This window comes from Coregonus clupeaformis, chromosome 10 (genome assembly GCF_020615455.1).
Source record: "Coregonus clupeaformis isolate EN_2021a chromosome 10, ASM2061545v1, whole genome shotgun sequence".
Classification (NCBI taxonomy): domain Eukaryota; kingdom Metazoa; phylum Chordata; class Actinopteri; order Salmoniformes; family Salmonidae; genus Coregonus; species Coregonus clupeaformis.
The window spans coordinates 11,509,556-11,532,573 of NC_059201.1; the positions used below are offsets into that span (position 1 = coordinate 11,509,556).

Sequence of the window (23,018 nt, forward strand, 5' to 3'; positions counted from 1 at the left end):
CCCCTGTCACTCAACCAATGGAAGAGTCTCATCTGCCCTATTACCCTATCCCTTTGGCCACTGCAAGGGATTAGCCAATACTGCTGTACAGCACTGTTAGCTTCTCAAGTAAAGTTTTGGAAATAAACGGTTGATAAACAAACAGAAATGTCCCCCTTGTTAGGAGCTAGAGCTGCCTGTCTGTCTGTCAGTCAGAGAGTCAACAGAGGTTCAAGTCTCCAACCAGCCCCCACCTCATTGGCCCGGTAGAAAAAACACCTGCCAATCACAGAGACAGTCAGGTCATCACTCAGTATGATGCAATCTTTTTATGACAACTTGTCAAAACTCAAGACAGTGTGGCAGAAACCGTCACGAGAACGGGGTGCTGAGTCTGATTGATAGGTAGTGGGGTGGGGTGGGGAGAGTTTGGCAACGCTGACCAAATATCCCTCATGGCTGACCCAGTGGGACTGTTGGACCACTCCTGGCAGATTCTCTGCGGCGTGGTTTTAAGTATCTATGGTGAGAGGCAGGTCGACTCTGACTAAGGGGTTCAACTTGGATGACCCTAATCATTTACAGTAGCTACATTCTTTATCTGTCTCCATGATAAGGTGGCACTAAGGCACTCTGAAAACTGTTCCTTTCTCATTGCTTACTACAAGACAAGAGTCACCCTGAAAAGACACAGGTGAGTCTACAGCACACGCATTCGGTGGAAAAAACTAATGTTTTCAGGGTTGTTCTAGGCATTTGCCTCCACAAACGTGCCCACACCAACACCACAGAGACCCCTGTTTATTTTTACATAACCAATTGATGCAGCAACCCAATGGCCCGGCCTGAGACGAGGCGATGCGACGCACCCAGACACATTCTGAATGCCTTCTACTTAAAAAACAAACACACAAGAGGAGAACTGACAGCCCGCTGCAAATGAATGCAAACCGGAGAGAAACGGAATGGAAATAAATAAGAATTAAATCTGCGGCCACCTCCTCCAATGGCCCTTGGAAGGTTGGGAGGCGAGGGTGGTGTGTGTGTGGGTGTGTCTGTATGTGTGTGTATGTTTGTGTGTGTGGCTGATGTGTGATGTGTTTTCTGTGGGCAGAGCCGGGCCGGGCTGGCAGGCGCTCAGATAAGGCAGGACCCTGCACAGATTAACCATCGCTCTGATGGAAGAGCCAAATAAGGCCAAGGCGACCTCTGATTCCATCGCTCTACCAAACACCAGCATCGCTCTCGCTCTCTCTCGATCTTCTTCGGGGGGCTAGGTGCAGAGTGTGTACAGTTAGCATGATAAGAATACTTGTACAGAGGGAGAACAGCTTAAGCCAACGTCCACCTACATTCCTACTGTGAAAACTGGGATCCCCATTCTTACTAACATATCTGACTCATCCATTGTCTTTCCTTTTCTTGCTGTCTCTCTCTAAAATTACCTCATATGCCAAAACCCTGCTTCCTCAGTTTCCTAGAGTTTTTAATTACAGCAACACTTTCCATGGCCATGCACTGCAGAGTTCTAGGGGGTGGAGCTGAGGATTCCGGAGCTAGAGTTTCTCTGGTGAATGGTGCTCAGCTGTTCCACAGTAGTCGGGGGTTTCAATGAAAGAGAGCTGTTCCATTGAAGCCACTGTGCTCCAGTGAAGCTTAGCTTTTCTGTTTAAGCTGGTCTGCACAGGTGTGGCAGAGCTGCACTCGTGCCTTTTCTATTGAGGCCACTGATGGGCTGTTGGTGGTAGGGAGAAGTGGCACTGATCCCTGTTCTGGTTAGGACTGATCTCTGCTATTAACTGTAGGGCTGTTCACCAGGATCTGAGCTTTCTACTGAGGCATCATTTCACAGTTGAGTCATTTAGCAGACGCTCTTATACAGAGCAACTAATACATGTAGTAGTGATTTCAAACATTTTCATACTTTCTCCGTACTGGTCCCCCGTGGGAATCGAACCCACAACCCTGGCGTTGCTGAGCCACACAGGACCTTCACTCAAAGCTGTTTTTGTTTTGGTGAATCTGTGATTCTGTTGACCGTCACAAGTTTGTTCTGTTCAATGACTCTCTTTTCAGTTGAATTCAGCAGCTCAAATGGAAATCAAAGGGCCTTGTGTTGCTATGTGACTGGCCCTGTGCTGCAGGGGCTTCAATCATCAAACGCTCCCTCTGGTCGCACACACATGAAAGACAGAATGACAAGGGGCTGTGTGTGTATGTAGGTGTGTGTGTGTGTTTGTGTGTGTGTGCGTGTATGTGTGTGTGTGTGTGCTTTTGTTCCTGTGTGTGTGTATGCGTGTGTGTGCCTTTGTTTCTGTGTGTGAGTGTGTGATGCCCCCTACTGTGAAAACAGCCCAACGTCCCTGAACACAGGGCTGTCAGGGCCTCCAGCAGACCCTTTTCAGGACAGCAGCCCATCATTTGCCTCGTTGGCTGCACCAGGAGACAGGGAAGAGGGCCAGGCTCCAACAGACCTCTGCTCTCCATCTGTTTGGAATTAAAGCACTGCTCCCTGGGGTCAGTGGCAGGCTACATACACATGCTTATTTATTTACCTCAACACCATCTATTGGTACTGCAACCTCCTGGCTTCCTTTCAATACACACAAGCCCGTACGCATGCACGCACACACACACACATATTCAGTTTCCCAAATCGAATTAAATGTATGCGTAAATGCATTTCTATACATTTTTCTACATCAATCTCTACAGTAATGTGAGTCAATTTTCAATAAATATTCCCATTCCACTGGCTGCCCCTTCATCTCTTGTGGTTGTGTGACCTCCTCCTTTATGAGGCTGCAGGTGATTGGATGGCCTCTCTGCTGATCACCCTGATAAGAGGGAGGAGGTGGATCATTATGACGATGAAGTGGAGTGAGAAGAGGATGAGGTGGTTCTGATTACACACTCAAGATCACATCTTACACACAACCTTCATTAGAGTCTTCACTCCTATGGATTCTATGCAAATATCTTGATTAGGTAAATATATACAGACATCTGCTGATGTAAAAAGAGCTTTATAAATCAATTGGATTTGACATACATACTGTGCCTCACCGTCTCTTAAAATACTTTTTTTTTAAATACACAAGGCACTGTTATGAGCAGAGAACCTATTTCATTGTTCTTTGTCATACAGCCACATAACATATATTTTCTATTTGATTGCAGAGACGTTTTGAAAAGCCCCTTTCATATGAAATGATATATTTCAATTGTACCCTGTAGGCGAGGAAACAACCAACACAAAAGTTACAACAAAAAAGAAATTGCCTCGCAACGAAAAAAAAGCAAACCATTTCAAAACTCAAGTGTTTCTCTCTCTCTCATTCTCTGTCCCAGCAGATTCAAAATCACACACGGGAGACCGCTTGGAAATATATGTTTTATGCATCTTGGGGAAATGGCTGTGTAAAACACACAAAGCAGTCATTTCCATTCATTTGTCTCTGGCTGACGGGTAGATGAAAGAGTGAGGCAGATGCCGTTAGCTACGTGAAGGAGTTGCTCAAACACAGGAACCATTTTCTCCTTTCCACTAGAACTCTGATGATTAGACAGAGAATCAAAAGCCCCTCACTTCCTCCTCCCTGCCTGTCTGCCACACACATTGTCACTTTAATGAGGGATTGTGTGTGAGACAGGAACACACCAATAAATAAATAAACTTCCTCTGTATGTATATCGACATTTTTTTTTTTATGTGCTGCATTCAAATGGAACTGTTGAAACGGTATGCTGAGACGCAGTAAAATAAGTGCATTGAAAACTGAGGAAGGATGCCTCAGGCAGTGCTGGGTTTCCACTAGCTGGCACAACCACAAAGTCAAAATTGGCTATATCGTAAAAATTCATGAAAACAAAAATGTTTGGTCGTAATTTTATTGGTTAGCAATGTGGTTAATGTTAGGGTTAAGGTTAGGGTTAGTTTTAAAATTGGATTTTAAGAAGCTACATTGTAGAAATAGGCAGGGTTTATGCATTTGTGGCTGTGGTAACTAGTGACGACCACAGTGCTGCTGCAAACAGATCAGATCCTGACATTTCCCTAATGTGACATTCTGCCAAGTTCCAGTGAGGGAGATGTTGTGACCTTTCTCTGTAGGAAGGAGTGATGGAATGGCCCAATACTGATGACGTACAATCATGTGTATTTATTATGTTCTGACCTATCTCTGTGTGTGTTACTTTGACCTCTGTGGGGAGGGGGGTCATCCCGTCATCTCTCCTGTTGCTGTATGTTCAGTCATGTTATATAGTTTTGGAGGTGAGCTGTTCTCATCTCATGTGAAGGTGAAACCGGAATCAATTGAGGAAGAAGGTTAAGTGTCTGTTTGTGCATTTGTGAGTTGATGAATTAATCTGTGTGTGTGCGTGCGATTGTGAGAGAGAGCGAGTGAGCAAGATACAGAGAGAAAGAGTGACAGAGGAGAGAAAGAGAGAGAGAGAGAGAGAGAGAGAGAGAGAGAGAGAGAGAGAGAGAGAGAGAGAGAGAGAGAGAGAGAGAGAGAGAGAGAGAGAGCGACAGCGAGAGAGGGAGAGAGAGAGAGAGAGAGAGAGAGAGAGAGAGAGAGAGAGAGAGAGAGAGAGAGAGAGAGAGAGAGAGAGAGAGAGAGAGAGAGAGAGAGAGAGAGAGAGAGGTGTAATGGCTTTGCTGCTTCAGGTCTTATTGTAACAGATGGTTACTAATGGATGTTCATAGATCTGAATGACAAGGGCCCGTGTGTGCGTCTGTGTAGCTGTGGAGGGAGCAGACTGGTTCTCCCCTCATCCTCAGGGTAAGTGAGCAGAATTGATCATGTTTACACTACAGGTGTTGGATCTTAATTTGACCAGTATTGTCGCAGCAAAAGAATCCTGCAGCAACAGGATTTGAATGTGGTTAGGCTATTAGCTGGCCAAAATTAAGCTACATGAAAAATACAATACTGGGAATATGTCTTAGTGTTGGTTTTCAGTGGATTTATGTAAATCCTGTGGTGCAGGAAAATTCTCAGCAACAACAGAGTAATCAAATTAAGATCCAACATAACGTCTTCCTTAACACAAGTCAGTCTGTCTCAACCCTCCCAGCCCTGTCCTGAAACCTCCACACTAACCCCATGAAAGGTGAGACCTTGTTCTCTGTCTTAAAATAAACTTGCTGGAATCTACCAGAACAAATTTGATAATCATTTTTGATTAAAACAATTTATCAATCATTGTTTTGAGGCGAGCTGAGACGTTATCTCTGCTATTTTTGCCCAAGGAGAGTCAGTGCGGCCTACTTCCCCTGTTATTTGGGTCCTGGTGGGACCGGAGTGCTATAACTGCCTCTCTAACTGCCTGCAGGAAATGGAAAACCAAATTGCTTTCTTACACTCTCCTACCTACTCTCCTTTTTGGGGTAATGCATTGCTTTTTTACAGCATACACCTTAAAGACAGATTACTTTAACAGGCATGTTGTAGTTTTAGCCAGTGATTAGGTTCATCAAATATTCAACCCTATCTGACCTATCCAAAGTGCTGCTCATGCACATTCATTATGGGGGACTTGAAAGTCATTAAGCTGCCAAAATGAACACAAGCCATGCGAAGGGCTAGCAGCGATTAATGTCCAAGCAGGTAAAATAGTGGGGGCTTGGATTATGTGTAATGTTCTGACAAGTGAGGCCATTACGTCAACTAGTTGGCATCACCAAGGTTGGCACTTCCCACAGTGTATGGCTTAACTGTTTTACTAAATGGTGGCTGCAAGTTGTATGCATGGTGGGTACATATTGTACTGCAACTCGGAACCAACAGGCTCCGAGACAGCTTCTAGTGCCAAGCAATAAGACTGTTGAACAGCTAATTTTACCTTTATTTTAACAGGGAAGACATATTGAGATCTAGGTCTCTTTTACAAATGCATCCTGTATATCCAACATAAATATACACATTATACCCAAACTATATATACACATTAAAATACAAAAACACAGTCATGGGAATCACAAATATACACACTCATATACTTGTTGAGGAAGAGCTTACAAGCAAGCATTTCACTGTACTGTTTCCACGTGCTGTATCCTGTCACGTGACAGTGTACGGCAGTTGCCTCAGTCCCGACTAATCTATCCCAGAGTGATAGATTTGGTCAGTGTGCGTGGAAAGGCATCTAGTGTGATCTATTGCTGATATTACAAATGAGCGATTAGGAGAGCAGCGTGGCTGTAGGGAAATCTCCCAGAACTCTTAGAGACAGACAACTCCTTCATTCGTCATGACTTAACGCCAACAGGAGAGACATAATAGTTTGCCACCGGTGCTGTCGTCATGCATTGTGGACTCGCCAGCTGCTGTCATGTTTGTGCTGTTTGAATAGTCTGTGTAGTCTTTGAACTAGTCTTTTTTCTGGACATTTAGAGTTGATATACCTCTGGATAACAAGAAGCACTCAATACTTTATTAGTAGGACACAGAGATTAAACACATGAACAGAAAGATGCAGAGACCCAACCTGTTAACACAACCCAACAGACTCCCTTCACCTGTCACCAGAGGGAGAGCAGTAACCATCTCTCTGATCCTCCTGCAGTGCCATAACCAACAGTCAGCCCCGTGCCCACTCCTCCAGATGATACTACCTCCTCAACAGCACCAACTGAATCTACAACCACATTCCACCAACACTTACTCAGACACCTCTCCATCTGTGCACTTCCACTGAGGGCTATTCCACTCTGAAAATAATGGAGATTTGTCCTATAATGAACAAAAATATAACCGCAACATGCAACAATTTCAAAGATTTTACTGAGTTACAGTTCATATGAGGAAATCAGTCAATTGAAATAAATAAATTAGGCTCTAATCTATGGATTTTACATAACTGGGAATACAGATGTGCATCTGTTGGTCACAGATACCTTTGAAAAAATCGGCCTCACAATGGGTCTCAGGATCTCATCACTGTATTTTTGCGCATTGAAATTGCCAATCGCTAAAATGCAATTGTGTTAGTTGTCCGTAACTTATGCCTGCCCATACCATAACCCCACCGCCACCATGGGGCACTCTTTTTACAACATTGACATCAGCAAACCGCTCGCCCACACAACGCCATACACATAGTCTGCGGTTGTGAGGCCGGTTGGACGTACTGCCAAATTCCCTAAAATGACTTATGGTAGAGAAATGAACATTCAATTCTCTGGCAACAGCTCTGGTGGACATTCCTGCAGTCAGCATGCCAATTGCATGCTCTCTCAAAACTTGAGACATCTGTGGCATTGTGTTGTGTAGCAAAACTGCTCATTTTAGAGTGGCCTTTTATTGTCCCCAGCACAAGGTGCACCTGTGTAATGATCATGCTGTTTAATCAGCTTCTTGATATGCCACACTTTTCAGGTGGATGGATTATCTTGGCAAATGAGAAATGCTCACTAACAGGGATGTAAACACATTTGTGGACAAAATTAGAGAGAAATAAGCTTTTTGTACGTATAGAACATTTTGGGGATCTTTTATTTCAGCTCATGAAACATGGGACCAACACTTTACATGTTGCGTTTATATTTTTGTTCAGTGTATATAGTAAAGGAGTAGTGATACAATTGTGTAATTTTGTATTTAACATTTTTAGTCTGTGGCTCTTTAAAGCACTGAGGGCTAAATGTAGCAGTTTTAAATTGGTGATTCGTGCGGGGTACCTGTCCAATTAAAGCGAGTCGCTGAAGCATCTGAAAACTTGCTGGGATGCAGACTCAAGTCATTGACCACTTTAGACTCTCTTAGGAGGGGGTCAGATTCCTGGGAATCTGCGAGTGTGTGGGTGGGTGTGTTTGTGTGCACGAATGCATGCGGACAGGCACGATTGTGTGTGTGTGTGTGGTGTGTGTACGAGAGTGTGTGTGTGTGTGCGTGCATGTGTGTGTGCGCATGTGTCTTTGTAAATTATTTATCTATGTGTAACACAATGACAGATGACACAGAACTGTCCCCGTCCCTGTCTCCGTCCCCCTCCTGGTCCTGGCCCATCTGTGTCAACTTGGTTTCTATGGTCAATTTTTTATTTAACCTTTTTAGTCTGTGGCTCTTTAAAGCACTGGGGGCTAAATGTAGCAGTTTTAAATTGGTGATTCGTGCCGGTTGCCTGTCCAATTAAAGCGAGTCGCTGAGGTGTCTGAAAACTCGCTGGGATGCCAACTCAAGTCAGCGACCACCTCAGACTCTCTTAGGAGGGGGTCAGGGTCCTGAGCGATTATGCGTATGCATGTGTGGGATTGTGTGTGTGTGGTGTGTGTGTACGAGTATGTGAGTACGTTCGTATGTGTGTGCGTCCACCCCGCCCTGGTCCTGTGTTGTCTTGGTATCCATGGTCAGGCCAGGGGAAACAGAGTCTTATGCAGAGTGACTGATTCATTCTGTCAAGTGCATTTTTGCCATCTCTGCACAGTGACCGGTCAGAGTTCCTGCATTCTCACACAATCACAATCAGTATGACTGGAGAGTCACAGAGCATCTCTGTCATGTCTGGAAAATATAATAATGTGTACACTGCAAATTGAGCACAACTAAGCCCAAAAAGAGATTGTATTTTAAAATAAAAATTATTTAATATCTTGATTACATTGCGATACGACCACATGTCTCTTTTTTTTATTGTGGGAATAGGCTACTTGGAAACAGATTTCATAAATTAAACACTTTTTTGACCAAAAACTTAAAACTATAGTGGAGGAGTACAGAGATGTGCACAACTGGATCTAATCAGTCCCTTCTGTGAAATCACCAGCTAGGCTTTCACAGTGGTAGTTTCAGTGGTACTACTCTCACTGATCGGAAAGCAACACAAATGTAACACTGTGTAGCACTGGGCACTTCTCATTGTGCTTTGAGAAATCCCATCCAGCAGACCCTGATCGACACCCCTATGATGCTGCCTCATCGGCATACAGACTTTGATTGACAGCCTGCAGGATGCTCACAGCCTCCAACAGGTATGTGAACCTCCAGCTGCCGCTGAGACACGGAGGGAGAGGAGACGGAGTCAAAGGAATCCGGGAAGAGAGAGGCAGGCCCAGATCACAGGAATCACTTCTGCCTGGTGTTTTATATACATGACGGGTTACATGGAGGCCTCTGTTCTATTTCATGCTCTCTGTTAAAAGGCTGTCTAACAACCGCCTCTCGTAAAGCTAGCTGTACAGGTGTGTGACTTGCTGCTCAATTCGTTGAATTGAAGTCTGTGCCCAGTGGTTTGAGGCATTACCTAGACGGGATACATTTTCACATGACTGTATATGAGAGAGCCTGAAGTGCTATGAGGTGGTTTCCATTTCCAGCAGTTGGAACTAAGCATTTAGAGTCGCTTTGCATTTGTTCATCAGTAGATATAAACATACCCCCACAGTCTACTTAAGCAACAAGGCATGAGGTGGTGTGGTATATGGCCACTATACCACAGCCAATGGCTGTTCTTAGGCACGGCGCAACGCTGTCAGCCAATCAGCATTCAGGGCTCGAACCACCCAGTTTATAATAAAGTATGACCATCCCAGGAAAGGACTTAATGGTTTGCATTTACACAACTCACATTTTCAGCCATTTGTAGCTCCCATTCTGATTACTGTGCTGGTTTCAATCTTTCAGAATGCATGGGAGTAAATAACCATTAAGGAGGAAGTAGAAATTGTCTGGAATAAAAAGCAACATCAACACAACCAAACCTGGATTTGAGTTAGAGACATCCTTATCTACACTCTGCATAAGGATTCTGGTTCCAATCCCACTGTCTACAGTATGAATACCTAGTGGAGTTGAATTGATTCAGCTGTCATGAATTTTCCGTTTAATAAGAGAATTTATAATGTGGCGAAATGAAACAAAAGAACGGTTTAATGTCGTTTTATGAGCCTCGTACTCTTAAATGACCACAAAATGACTCCCTGACAATCCCCACCCTCTGTTCTCTCCTTTAGCATATACAGAGTATTTTTCCCTTTTCGTTATTTCCCATTTCTCTCTCTCTCTCTCTCTCTCTCTCTCTCTCTCTCTCTCTCTCTCTCTCTCTCTCTCTCTCTCTCTCTCTCTTTCTCTCCAACCATCTCTCTCTCTCTCTCTCTCTCTCTCTCTCTCTCTCTCTCTCTCTCTCTAACCATCTCTCTCTCTCTCTCTCTCCAACCATCTCTCTCTCTCTCTCTCTCTCTCTCTCTCTCTCTCTCTCCAACCATCTCTCTCTCAATTCAATTTTCAATTCAAGGGGCTTTATTGGCATGGGAAACATCTGTTTACATTGCCAAAGCAAGTGAAACAGATAATAAACAAAGGTGAATTAAACAATAAAACATTTACAGTAAACATTACACTCACAAAAGTTCCAAACAAATCAAGAAATGTCAAGTGTCATATAATGTATATATACAGTGTTGTAATGATGTGCAAATAGTTAAAGTACAAAAAGGAAAATAAATAAACATGAATATAGGTTGTATTTACAATGGTGTTTGTTCTTCACTGGTTGCCCTTTTCTTGTGGCAACAGATCACAAATCTTTGCTGCTGTGATTACACACTGTGGTATTTCACCCAATAGATAGGGGAGTTTATCAAAAACGATTCGTTTTTGAATTATTTGTGGGTCTGTGTAATCTGAGGGAAGTATGTGTCTCTAATATGGTCAAACATTTGGCAGGAAATTAAAGAGTGCAGCTCAGTTTCCACCTCATTTTGTGGCCAGTGTGCACATAGCCTATCATCTCTTGAGAGCCAGGTCTGCCTGCAGCAGCCTTTCTCAATAGCAAGGCTGGCTCACATAGTCTGTACAAGATTTCCTTAATTTTGGGAATCGCTTCCTTTTAGGTGGTTGTAGAATTGAAAGGCTCTTTTATGGATTTTGATAATTAGCTGGTATCAGCCAAATTCTGCTCTGCATGAATCGGTTCTATAACTGATTCAAGTATTTTTAGCCATATCCTAATTGGTATGTCGAATTGTATGTTCCGTTTGATGGCATAGAAGGCCCTTCTTGCCTTGTCTCTCAGATCATTCACAGCTTTGTGGAAGTTACCTGTGGCGCTGATGTTTAGGCTGAGGTATGTATAGTTTTTTGTGTGCTCTAGGGCAACGGTGTCTAGATGGAATTTGCATTTGTGTTCTTGGCAACTGGACCTTTTTTGGAACACCATTATTTTTGTCTTACTGAGATTTACTGTCTGACAGAATCTGTGCAGAAGATCTAGGTGCTGCTGTAGGCCCTCCTTGGTTGGGAACGGAAGCACCAGATCATCAGCAAACAGTAGACATTTTACTTCAGATTCTAGTAGGGTGAGGCCGGGTGCTGCAGACTGTTCTAGTGCCCTCGCCAATTCGTTGATATATATGTTGAAGAGGGTGGGGCTTAAGCTGCATCCCTGTCTCACCCCACGGCGCTGCGGAAAGAAATGTGTGTGTTTGTTGCCAATTTTACCCGCACACTTGTTGTTTGTGTACATGGATTTTTTTTATGCCGTTATGTTTTTCCCCCAACACCACTTTCCATCAATTTGTATAGCAGACCCTCATGCCAAATTGGGTCAAAAGCTTTTTTGAAACCAACAAAGCATGAGAAGACTTTGCCTTTGTTTTGGTTTGTTTGTTTGTCGAATAGGGTGTGCAGGGTGAATACGTGGTCTGTCGTATGGTAATTTGGTAAAAAGCCAATTTGACATTTGCTCAGTACATTGTTTTCACTGAGGAAATGAACTAGTCTGCTGTTAATGATAATGCAGAGGATTTTCCCAAGGTTGCTGTTGATGCATATCCCACAGTAGTTATTGGGGTCAAATTTGTCTCATCAGTCCTTGGTTCCAAATATTGGGGAAGATACCAGAGCTAAGGATGATGTTAAAGAGTTTAAGTATAGCCAATTGGAATCTGTGGTCTGTATATTTTATAATTTCATTGAGGATACCATCAACACCACAGGCCTTTTTGGGTTGGAGGGTTTGTATTTTGTCCTGTAGTTCATTCAATGTAATTGGAGAATCCAGTGGGTTCTGGTAGTCTTTAATAGTTGATTCTAAGATTTGCATTTGATCATGTATATTTTTTTGCTGTTTGTTCTTTGTTATAGGGCCAAAAAGATTGGAGAAGTGGTTTACCCATACATCTCCGTTTTGGATAGATAACTCTTCGTGTTGTTGTTTGTTTAGTGTTTTCCAATTTTCCCAGAAGTGGTTAGAGTCTTAAGATTCTTCAATTACATTGAGCTGATTTCTGACGTGCTGTTCCTTCTTTTTCTGAACTGTATTTCTGTATTGTTTTAGTGATTCACCATAGTGAAGGCGTAGGCTCAGGTTTTCTGGGTCTCTATGTTTTTGGTTGGATAGGTTTCTCAATTTCTTTCTTAGGTTTTTGCATTCTTCATCAAACCATTTGTCATTGTTGTTCATTTTCTTCTGTTCTTCCTGTTTTACATTTTTAGATTTGATAGGGAAGCTGAGAGGTCAAATATACTGTTTAGGTTTTCTGTTGCCAAGTTTACACCTTCACCATTACAGTGAAACGTTTTGTCCAGGAAGTTGTCTAAAAGGGATTGAATTTGTTGTTGCCTATTTGTTTTTTTTTTTGTAGGTTTCCACACTACTTTCCTTCTATCTACAGCATATCTTAATATTATTAAGTTCCTTTGATGCTTTATGATTGAGTATTGCTCTGTTCAAGTAGACTGTGATTTTGCTGTGATCTGATAGGGGTGTCAGTGGGCTGACTGTGAACGCTCTGAGAGACTCTGGGTTGAGGCCAGTGATAAAGTAGTCTACTGCCAAGAGATGAGCTATAGGTGAGCTATAGGTGTACCTACCGTAGGAGCCTACCATTGACTATGGACATACCCAGCGTGCGACAGAGCTGCAGGAGTTGTGACCCGTTGTTTTTGTTTATGTTGTCGTAGTTGTGACAGGGGGGCATGTGGGGGAGGGAATGCTGTCCCCTTGTGTGCTGAGGGTGTCAGGTTCTTGTCCAAAATCAAATCAAATGTATTGGTCACATACACATGGTTAGCAGACGTTATTGTGAGTGTAGTGAAATGCTTGTGCTTCTAGTTCCGACAGTGCAGCAATATCTAGCAAGTAATATCTAACAGTTCCACAACAAATATCTAATACACACAAATCTAAGTAAAGGAATGGAATAAGAATATATAAATATATGGATGAGCAATGTCATTATCAGTGGCATATGCTAAGATGCAATAGATAGTATAGAATACAGTATATGAGATAGGTAATGTAAGATATGTAAACATTACTGAGATAGTATAGAATACAGTATATACATATGAGATGGGTAATGCAAGATATGTAAACATTATTAAAGTGGCATTATTAAAGTGACTAGTGTTCCCTTTATTAAAGTGGCCAGTGATGTTCAAGTCTGTATGTAGGCAGCAGCCTCTCTGTGCTAGTGACGGCTGTTTAACAGTCTGATGGCCTTGAGATAGAAGCTGTTTTTCAGTCTCTCGGTCCCAGCTTTGATGCACCTGTACTGACCTCGCCTTCTGGATGATAGCGGGGTGAACAGGCAGTGGCTCGGATGGTAGTTGTCCTTGATTATCTTTTTGGCCTTCCTGTGCCATCGGGTGCTGTAGGTGTCCTGGAGAGCAGGTAGTTTGCCCCCGGTGATGCATTGTGCAGACCACACCACCCTCTGGAGAGCCCTGCAGTTGTGGGCGGTGCAGTTGCCGTACCAGGCGGTGATACAACACGACAGGATGCTCTCAATTGTGCATCTGTAAACGTTTTTGAGGGGTTTAGGTGACAGGCCAAATAGATGACAGGCTGTTGCGCCTTCTTCACCACACTGTCTGTGTGGGTGGACCATTTCAGTTAGTCAGTAATATGTATGCCGAGGAACTTAAAACTTACCACCTTCTCCTCTGCTGTCCCATTGATGTGGATAGTGGGGTACTCTCTCTGCTGTTTCCTGAAATCCACGATCATCTCCTTTGTTTTTTTTACATTGAGTGAGAGGTTATTTTCCTGACACCACACTCCAAGAGCCCTCACCTCCTCCCTGTAGGCTGTCTCATCGTTGTTGGTAATCAAGCCAACTACTGTTGTGTCGTCTGCAAACTTGATAATTGAGTTGGAGGCATGAAAGGCTACACAGTCATGGGTGAACGGGGATTACAGGAGGGGCTGAGTACACACCCTTGTGGGGCCCCAGTGTTGAGGATCAGCGAAGTGGAGATGTTGTTTCCTACCACCACCTGGGGGCAGCCCGTCAGGAAGTCCAGGACCCAATTGCACAGGGCGGGGTTGAGACCCAGGGCCTCAAGCTTGATGATGAGCTTGGAGGGTACTATGGTGTTGAATGCTGAGCTATAGTCAATGAACAGCATTCTTACAAAGGTATTCCTCTTGTCCAGATGGGATAGAGCAGTGTGCAGTGTGATGGCAATTGCATAATCTGTGGACCTATTGGGGCGGTATGCAAATTGAAGTGGGTCTAGGGTGACAGGTAAGGTGGAGGTGATATGATCCTTGACTCTCAAAGCACTTCATGATGACAGAAGTGAGTGCTACGGGCGATAGTCATTTAGTTCAGTTACCTTTGCATTCATGGGTACATGAACAATGGTGGCCATCTTGAAGCATGTGGGGACAGCAGACTGGGATAGGGAGAGATTGAATATGTCCGTAAACACACCAGCCAGCTGGTCTGCGCATGCTCTGAGGATGCGGCTAGGAATGCCGTCTGGGCCGGCAGCCTTGCGAGGGTTAACACGTTTAAATGTCTTACTCATGCCGGCCATGGAGAAGGAGAGCCCGCAGTCCTTGGTAGCTGGCCGCTTCGGTGGCACTGTGTTATCCTCAAAGCGGGCAAATAACTTATTTAGCTTGTCTGGCAGCAAGACGTCGGTGTCCGCGACATGGCTGGTTTTCCTATTGTAGTCCGTGATTGTCTGTCAACCCTGCCACATACGTCTCATGTCTGAGCCGTTGAATTGCGACTCCACTTTGTCTCGATATTGATGTTTTGCCTGTTTGATTTCCTTGTGGATGGAACGACCACTGTTTGTATTCTGCCATATTCACCGTCACCTTTCCATGGTTAAATGCAGTGGTTCGTGCTTTCAGTTTTTCACAAATGCTGCCATCTATCCACGGTTTCTGGTTAGGGTAGGTTTTAATAGTCACAGTGGGTACGACATCTCCTGTACACTTCCTTATAAACCCACTTACTGAATCAGCGTATACGTCTATATTATACTCAGAGGCTACCCGGAACATATCCCAGTCCACGTGATCAAAACAATCTTGAGGCGTGGATTCCGATTGGTCAGACCAGCGTTGAATAGTCCTAAGCACGGTGCTTCCTGTTAGAGTTTCTGCCTATAGGAAGGGAGGAGCAAAATGGAGTCGTGGTCAGATTTGCCCGAAAGGAGGGCGGGGGAGGACCTTTTATGCATAGGGGAAATTAGTGTAACAATGGTCCATCGTTTTTCCAGCGCGAGCGCTACAGTCAATATGCTGATAGAATTTAGGTAGCCTTTTTCTCAAATTTGCTTTGTTAAAATCCCCAGCTACAATAAATGCAGCCTCAGGATATATCATTTCCAGTTTGCATAAAGTCCAGTGAAGTTCCTTGAGGACCGTCGTTGTATCGGCTTGAGGGGGATATACACGGCCGTGACTATAACCAAAGAAAATTCTCTTGGGAGATAATACGGTTGGCATTTGATTGTGAGATATTCTAGGTCAGGTGAACAAAATGACTTGAGTTCCTGTATGTTGTTACAATTACACCATGAGTCGTTAGTCATGAAACATACCCCCCCACCCTTCTTCTTCCCCGAGAGCTGTTTATTCCTGTCGGCGCGATGTACTGAGAACCCAGATGGCTGTATGGACGGGGACAGAATATCCAGAGAGAGCCATGTTTCTGTGAAACAGAGTATGTTACAATCCCTGATGTCTCTCTGGAAAGCAACCCTTGCCCTGATCTCGTCCACTTTGTTGTCTAGGGACTGGACATTAGCGAGTAATATACTCTGAAGCGATGGGTGGTGTGCGCGCCTCCTAAGTCTGACTAGGAGACCGCTCCGGCTCCCTCTCCTCCGGCGGCGTTGTTTTGGGTCGGCCTCTGGAATCAGTTCAAATGCCCTGGGTGGTGCGAACAAAGGATCCGCTTCGGGAAAGTCATTTTCCTGGTCATAGTGCTGGTAAATTCACGTCGCTCTGATATCCAATAGTTCTTCCTGGCTGTATGTAATTATGCTTAAGATTTTCTGGGCTAACAATGTAAGAAATAATACATAAAAAAACTAAATACTGGTTCTAATCCCCGAGCCGACTAGGTGAAAAATCTGTCGATGTGCCCTTGAGCAAGGCACTTAACCCTAATTGCTCCTGTAAGTCGCTCTGGATAAGAGCGTCTGCTAAATGACTAAAATGTAAATGTAAAGTTCCTATGGACTGGAAGCAAGGCAGCCTTCCCTGTCGGTGCCAGTTCTGGCATTTAGGTCGCCACAGACTAGTACATGTCCCTGGGCCTGGAAATAATTGATTTTCCCTCCAGGATGGAGAAGCTGTCTTCATTAAAGTACAGGGTGGAGATAACCACTTGTGCGTTGGGGAAAGTAGAACAAGCTTTTTCAATCCCTCCCTTGAGTGCCGTGGCCACCCTTTCCTGCTGTGCCCTCAGGTCGTTTGTGCCTGTGTGTATTATTATGTGGCTGGGTGACCCTAGTTGGTCCTCAGACAGAAGGTCTAGGGTGCACTGGGTGTTTGGACACCAGAGTTTAGACACTGTGTGTTTTGGAGAAAAAAAAATTCTTGTAAAAAGTTTTTTCATTTTTTTGGGAAAATTTTCTTGTATATATTTCCTGTTTGAGTCAATAAGGAGTACAATCTGTGGCTTGTGTATGACCTCAGTGGGTGTGGGGGGGTTGTCAGGAAGGCTATCACTCTCTTTCTCTCCAACCATCTCTCTCTCTCTCTCTCTCTCTCTCTCTCTCTCTCTCTCTCTCTCTCTCTCTCTCTCTCTCTCTCTCTCTCTCTCTCTCTCTCTCCAACCATCTCTCTCTCATTGCTCATTTTTAAATCTATGAATTTCTGAATAAAATGTATCTGTTTTTTTTTGAGGCATTCTCATTCCATCCATTCTCTTTTTTCACCTCGTTTCCTCTCATCTCTCCTGAGTGAACAGTAGAGACAGGATGTGAGGTGACAGTGTGGTCCGGGAGCTTAGGCCAGCAGGGGGGTGGGCACACAGGCATGGGGAGGGTTGAGGCGTGGGCACCGCACTGAGCTCACATGGCACCCCTGCCAAAACAAGTGGCGTAGGGTCAGTGCCAGTGCAATTTCATTCCCACACACGGCACGACCACGGGGCACATCGTTATACCTTTCTCTTTAAGGGCCCGTGCCACAGAATTAGCCATGCATGCCTGTCCCTTTAAGAGGCTGTGGTGCGATTCTCGGGTTACTGTGCCTTCTCATGTGAGACCCTGTGCTGTTAAAAGATACCCTCAAATGTCCCTTCAAGGGACATGACTGGTGAAAACAGCATCACTTATGCCTTGAGGGCCCTTTTCAGGGCAGCACAGAGGGAAGGAGAGAGGAGTACAGCTCCACTCTGCCTGTAGGCTTTAGGTCTCCTCAATGTGTGTATATCCTCACTATGTGTTTACCCTCAGTGTGTTAATATGCAGCACGCACATTTCGTGAATGATGAATATGATGAACTAAATCGATTCAGAGGACAATCGCCTGCAACATTACAAAAAAATAAACCTACTACTTTAAATGAATACAAACTCTCATTATCAAATGTAGATATGGTTAGGTAAAATTATGCTTTCACAGTGTCCTGTGGATATGAATTGACAGCTGATTTGAGCGAAACAAACGTATTAACTGCTTTATTATCCAACCTTATAACGCTGAAGGACCATCAATATTTTGTTTTTAAAAATCTAATTTTGGGGGATTAGTTCAAATGGTGAATCTATCATGCGCCTTAATATTATGATTGGCTTTTTGAAATATCCAAACTGATTTTGAATATTTTCTCTCTTGGGGGGGATGAGACTCGGTGCCGTCAGTGAAGAAACAAACTGCAACCAATCAGAGGGCCTGTCTGAACATAATGCAACCAATCAGAGGGCCTGTCTGAACATAATGATGCAGATAATTGTCTCCCCTGGACGGTTACCTCTAAAATACTCCCCTCCTCTCCAGAACTTCCTTTCAGTCACTAGAATAGGACAACTATCTTCAAGGACATTCCGTTCCCTTCATAAACCTTGCAGCCCTTTAAGAAGATATGAAACTAACCCCTCCAGCATGTTCCTATATGGAAATAACTCTTTCCCCCTCTGGAAACATAACCTCTCTAACAGGTGCAGTAGCATCCTCTTACCTCCAGGGCTCTCCTCTTGCTAGTGAGCAGCTTGGCAATGTCTCGTGCCACCCTCTCCACCAGGTCCTTGGGATTGTTCCTCTTGATGTCAAACTGACTCTTCTTCTCATTGTAAATCTACAGAGGGAACACAGGAGTCAAAGGTCAGTTCAAAATGTCTGTCAGTTGATGAACTGGGTCTTGAGAGCCATTGTTTATTTTGACTGTGGCACGCAACACTGGCCATTGCTTTCTATTTTCAACATAGCACATACTTAGCAGGTAATTTACTGTAGCTAATAGGGCAGAGCTGTCCTTATTGAACAGTGCACCCTAACCAGCTGAGGTATGTGGGGTAATACCAAGCCAGGCACTAAATGCATACACAAGCTAAATGTCCAAGATCCCTTAGTGAAAAGTGATGATGAACGTAATAGGGAGAGACAAAGACAGAGGCGCGTGACCAGAAACGAGAACAGGGGCGGAGACAGCCAACCAGAAGCCAGAATCATGACAGATGTTTGACCACACAGAGAGGCTGTGTACATCCTCATGGAGGGCTATCACTCTCTTTCTCTCCAACCATCTCTCTCTCTCTCTCTCTCTCTTTCTCTCTCTTTCTCTCCAACCATCTCTCTCTCTCTCTCTCTCCAACCATCTCTCTCTCTCTCTCTCTCTCCAACCATCTCTTTCTCTCTCTCTCTCTCTCTCTCTCTCTCTCTCTCTCTCTCTCTCTCTCTCTCTCTCTCTCTCTCTCTCTCTCTCCAACCATCTCTCTCTCATTGCTCATTTTTAAATCTATGAATTTCTGAATATAATTTCTCTGTTTTTTCGCCGAGCTTCAGGGGGGCATTCTGGCCAAAAGTAGTGCTGCACCATAGGCTATAGTGATATACTGTAGGATGCCATTTCAGACCCAGCCAGAGAAATGCACTTGGGAAGAGTAGCCTCTTCTCCCAGTATTCTCCGTTTCACCTGACTCAGCAGTCCTCAGCAGTGGTTCTGGGTCTGAGCTCTGACAGGCAGACAGACAGGCTCGGTGATCCACAGCAGGCCACCTCCCTTGGGTATAAACTGATCCTGACTGCCGTATAAGACACTAAACTTTGGTGCAACACGGCACACATTCACACTGCAAAACCACCCTCCCTATGGCTTGGTGGGCTGTACTACACTCTTAGAAAAAAGGGTTCTAAAAGGGTTATTCAGCTGTCCTATAGGATAACCCTTTTTGAATCCAGGTAGAATCCTTTTTGGTCCTAGGTAGAAAGAACCATTTTGGGTTGCATGTAGGAACCTCTGTGGAAAGGATTCTACATGGAACCGAAACGGGTTCTACCTGGAACCAAAAACAGTTCTTCAAAGGGTTCTCCTATGGGGAAAGCCAAATAACCCTTCTAGGTTCTAGATAGCACAATTTTTTCTAAGAGTGTAGGACTATTTCACTAGCATTTTTTCATGTACATTTGATGTGATTAGGCTACGTACATTGGGGTAGAGTAGGCTATGTGTAATAAGGAGAAAGCAATGTGTGGGAATGTGCTTTACTGATTGATACATTTACATACTCTCTCTTGATTGGTCCATTAATAAAAGTGAAATTCAACCACAGAAATCTGATTTACTTCCTCTTGTACTTCCTGAAAAAGTGTGGAGGGTTAATATATATCTATCATTGATAGGAGCTATTTATATGCTGAGATTTATGTGTTTTGTGTGCAGTGATTAGAAGAGAAAAATGTCAGCCTCCATCACCCATGATCCATCATTGTCAGGCTAAAATGTGGGTGTGCAGAGGCAGCCAGTAAAATCTGAACTCATCATGAGGGGCCACAGTGGCTCTCGGGTCTGCTTACCGACATCCATACCCAAACATGCAGTCAGAGCCGGCCCTAGCCTTTTTGGGGCCCTAAGTTACATTTTGTTCAGGGGCCCCGCCACCTTGCGAGCAAAACATTGACAGCGGAGAGAAAGAATGTACGTTTTAGTGTTAATTTCCTGCAATTCTACACATTTTGCAATGGGGCGTAGAGAAAATGTTGCCATTTTAAAGCAAGTTTGCTGCAATTCTACACATTTTGCCATGGGACACAGAGAAAAATGTGCAGTTTACACAGCTAATGTCCTGCAATTCTACACATTTTACCATAGGGTGGAGATAAATGTTTTAAGTTTTTTATATGATATTTGAGTTTAGATAGCTGGCCGCTAGACTAATTTACCAATCAAAAAACAAATTGGCAGACATGGGCTAATTGAGTGACTGTCAGTGACTGACATAACAAGAGAAAAACTGCTGAATGGATCCGCGGGCCTACAAAAGGGAGGCCAGGCCTGCGGGCCACCAGTTGCCCATTCCTGGCCTATAGTGTCTTGTTGTGTCTGGCTAAATGGTCAAGAAGAGTTTTTATTTAACCTTTATTTAACCAGAAAGTCAGGAGGTGAGAAGAGCTTTATCCCAGTGGAAATCTGAACATACTGCTATAGGTGTGTGGAAGAAGAAGATCTGCACATACTGCTATAGGTGTGTGGAAGCAGAAGATCTGGACATATTGCTATAGGTGTGTGGAAGCAGAAGATCTGGACATACTGCTATCGGTGTGTGGAAGCAGAATATCTGGACATTCTGCTATAGGTGTGTGGAAGCAGAAGATTTTGACATATTGCTATAGGTGTGTGGAAGCAGAAGACCAGTGCAGGATGAGGCAGGCCTCACAGCCACCGCCCGGGCAACAAAGGAGTGGCTTCGTAAGAAGCATTTCAAGGTCCTGGAGTGGCCTAGCCAGTCTCCAGATCTCAACCCCATAGAAAATCTTTGGGGGGAGTTGAAAGTCTGTGTTGCCCAGCGACAGCCCCAAAACATCACTGCTCTAGAGGAGATCTGCATGGAGGAATGGGCCAAAATACCAGCAACAGTGTGTGAAAACCTTGTGAAGACTTACAGAAAACGTTTGACCTGTGTCATTGCCAACAAAGGGTATATAACAAAGTATTGAGAAACTTTTGTTATTGACCAAATACTTATTTTCCACCATAATTTGCAAATAAATTCATTAAAAATCCTACAATGTGATTTTTTGGAAAAAAAATTCTCATTTTGTCTGTTACAGGCCTCTCTCATCTTTTTAAGTGGGAGAACTTGCACAATTGGTGGCTGACAAAATACTTTTTTCCCCCACTGTAAGTGATGCATTTTTCCAAGTTGATTTAAAAACCATGTCAAATTTGTTTTTAAATCAATATTCATTCTCTAGTCCCTTCCGCTGAATACTTATGTAAATGTGATATTTCCGTTTTTTATTTGTAATAAATTGGCTAACATTTTTAAAAAAAACTGTTTTTGCTTTGTCATTATGGGGTATTGTGTGTAGATTGATGAGGGGAAAAAATGATTTAATCCATTTTAGAATAAGGCTGTAACGTAACAAATTGTGGAAAATGTCAAGGGGTCTGAATACTTTCCGAATGCACTGTAAACAAAATAGACAGATGAAGGTAGACCTGCATTAGTAGCCTTCGAGCTTTCACATTTTATTATCCTCTTTTTATGACATATACTGTACATTCATTATAGCAACTAGACTGCAGCTAGCACCCTCTTATGGACAGTCAGATACACACTGGGCATTTTGCACCATGTCTTAAGCCTCACTAGACTACTATATCTCTATCTGGATCTATGAGCACAAACCTGTCTGTTTGTGTGCTTGTATTGTACTCCGTCTGCAACTCAGTAATAACAGCCCAACACAGACAAATAAAGTGGGATCGTATTGTACTGTGCTCGCAGCTCTGACATATGCTAGCACCATGGAGAGAGAGGGGGATCCAGGTACCGTATCTCTATGGGTTGCACTCTATTCCCAATGTAGTGCACTACTAGAAGATTCTAGAATAACCACACAACCAGTCTGACTATGGCTGGAGCTCTCTACTAGGCATCCAGTTACACGTAAGCAGAGGTTGGTGGATCATACAGTATTAAAAATGCAAAATTGAAAAATATAGCTAGATATTTGCATACAGTGTGCAGTTTTCTTGTAAAATCATACTGACATGCTCTCAGCAGCATTCGTTACATTAAATGTATCCAACCCTTGTCATCACTGGTGAATTATTTTGGGATCTATTCAGAAAGGGAAAATTGCATACTGTTGAAATTGGAAGTGTTGGAGGGGGGCATATTGTACGTATGTCATAGCAGTGTCAGAAGCTCAAATAATGAAATGTGCGATTTGGACTGACTTCACAGTAAAAATACATGGCTATCAGTGATGAGACTGAGTCATGGCTATGATGCCCGGACAGTTTCCTGGGTATGACTTTAATTAACACAGCAGAGGAGGAAACTGGCAGCTGTGGTGGCTCTGCAGTGTGGATAGGGCCAATGGAGCCGGTTGGTCGCAACACTAACACAGGATCTGAAAGAGTTGGCAATGCCAATCCAAGCCAATATGCTCTCCCTGGCAGTCATGAGAGTGACACACACACGTGCAGTGCACTCACACACGGATGATTAGCTATGATAACTGGTTCCTGTATGCCAAGCTCAGAGTGTGTGAGTGTAAACACACAGATGGGGAGAAGGGGGTGGTGACACTCCAGAGAATCACTGTTAAAACAAGGTGGGATGCAAATCCCACAAGGACTCTCTCTGCTCCGTCTTTATCCAATCAGA

The 23,018-nt window shown here is 43.7% G+C and overlaps 1 protein-coding gene across 3 annotated transcripts in view; it reads right to left on the bottom strand.

The window, feature by feature from the left end:
* The window catches only part of LOC121574858 (voltage-dependent calcium channel subunit alpha-2/delta-2), a 279,464-nt gene that overhangs the window by 187,164 nt on the left and 69,282 nt on the right, over positions 1 to 23,018 (bottom strand). For all 3 annotated transcript variants that reach the window (XM_041887497.1, XM_041887496.1, XM_041887498.1), the window contains exon 3: positions 18,362 to 18,478. In XM_041887497.1, coding sequence (XP_041743431.1) covers positions 18,362 to 18,478 — 117 coding nt within the window. The remainder of the gene's footprint in view (positions 1 to 18,361; positions 18,479 to 23,018) is intronic.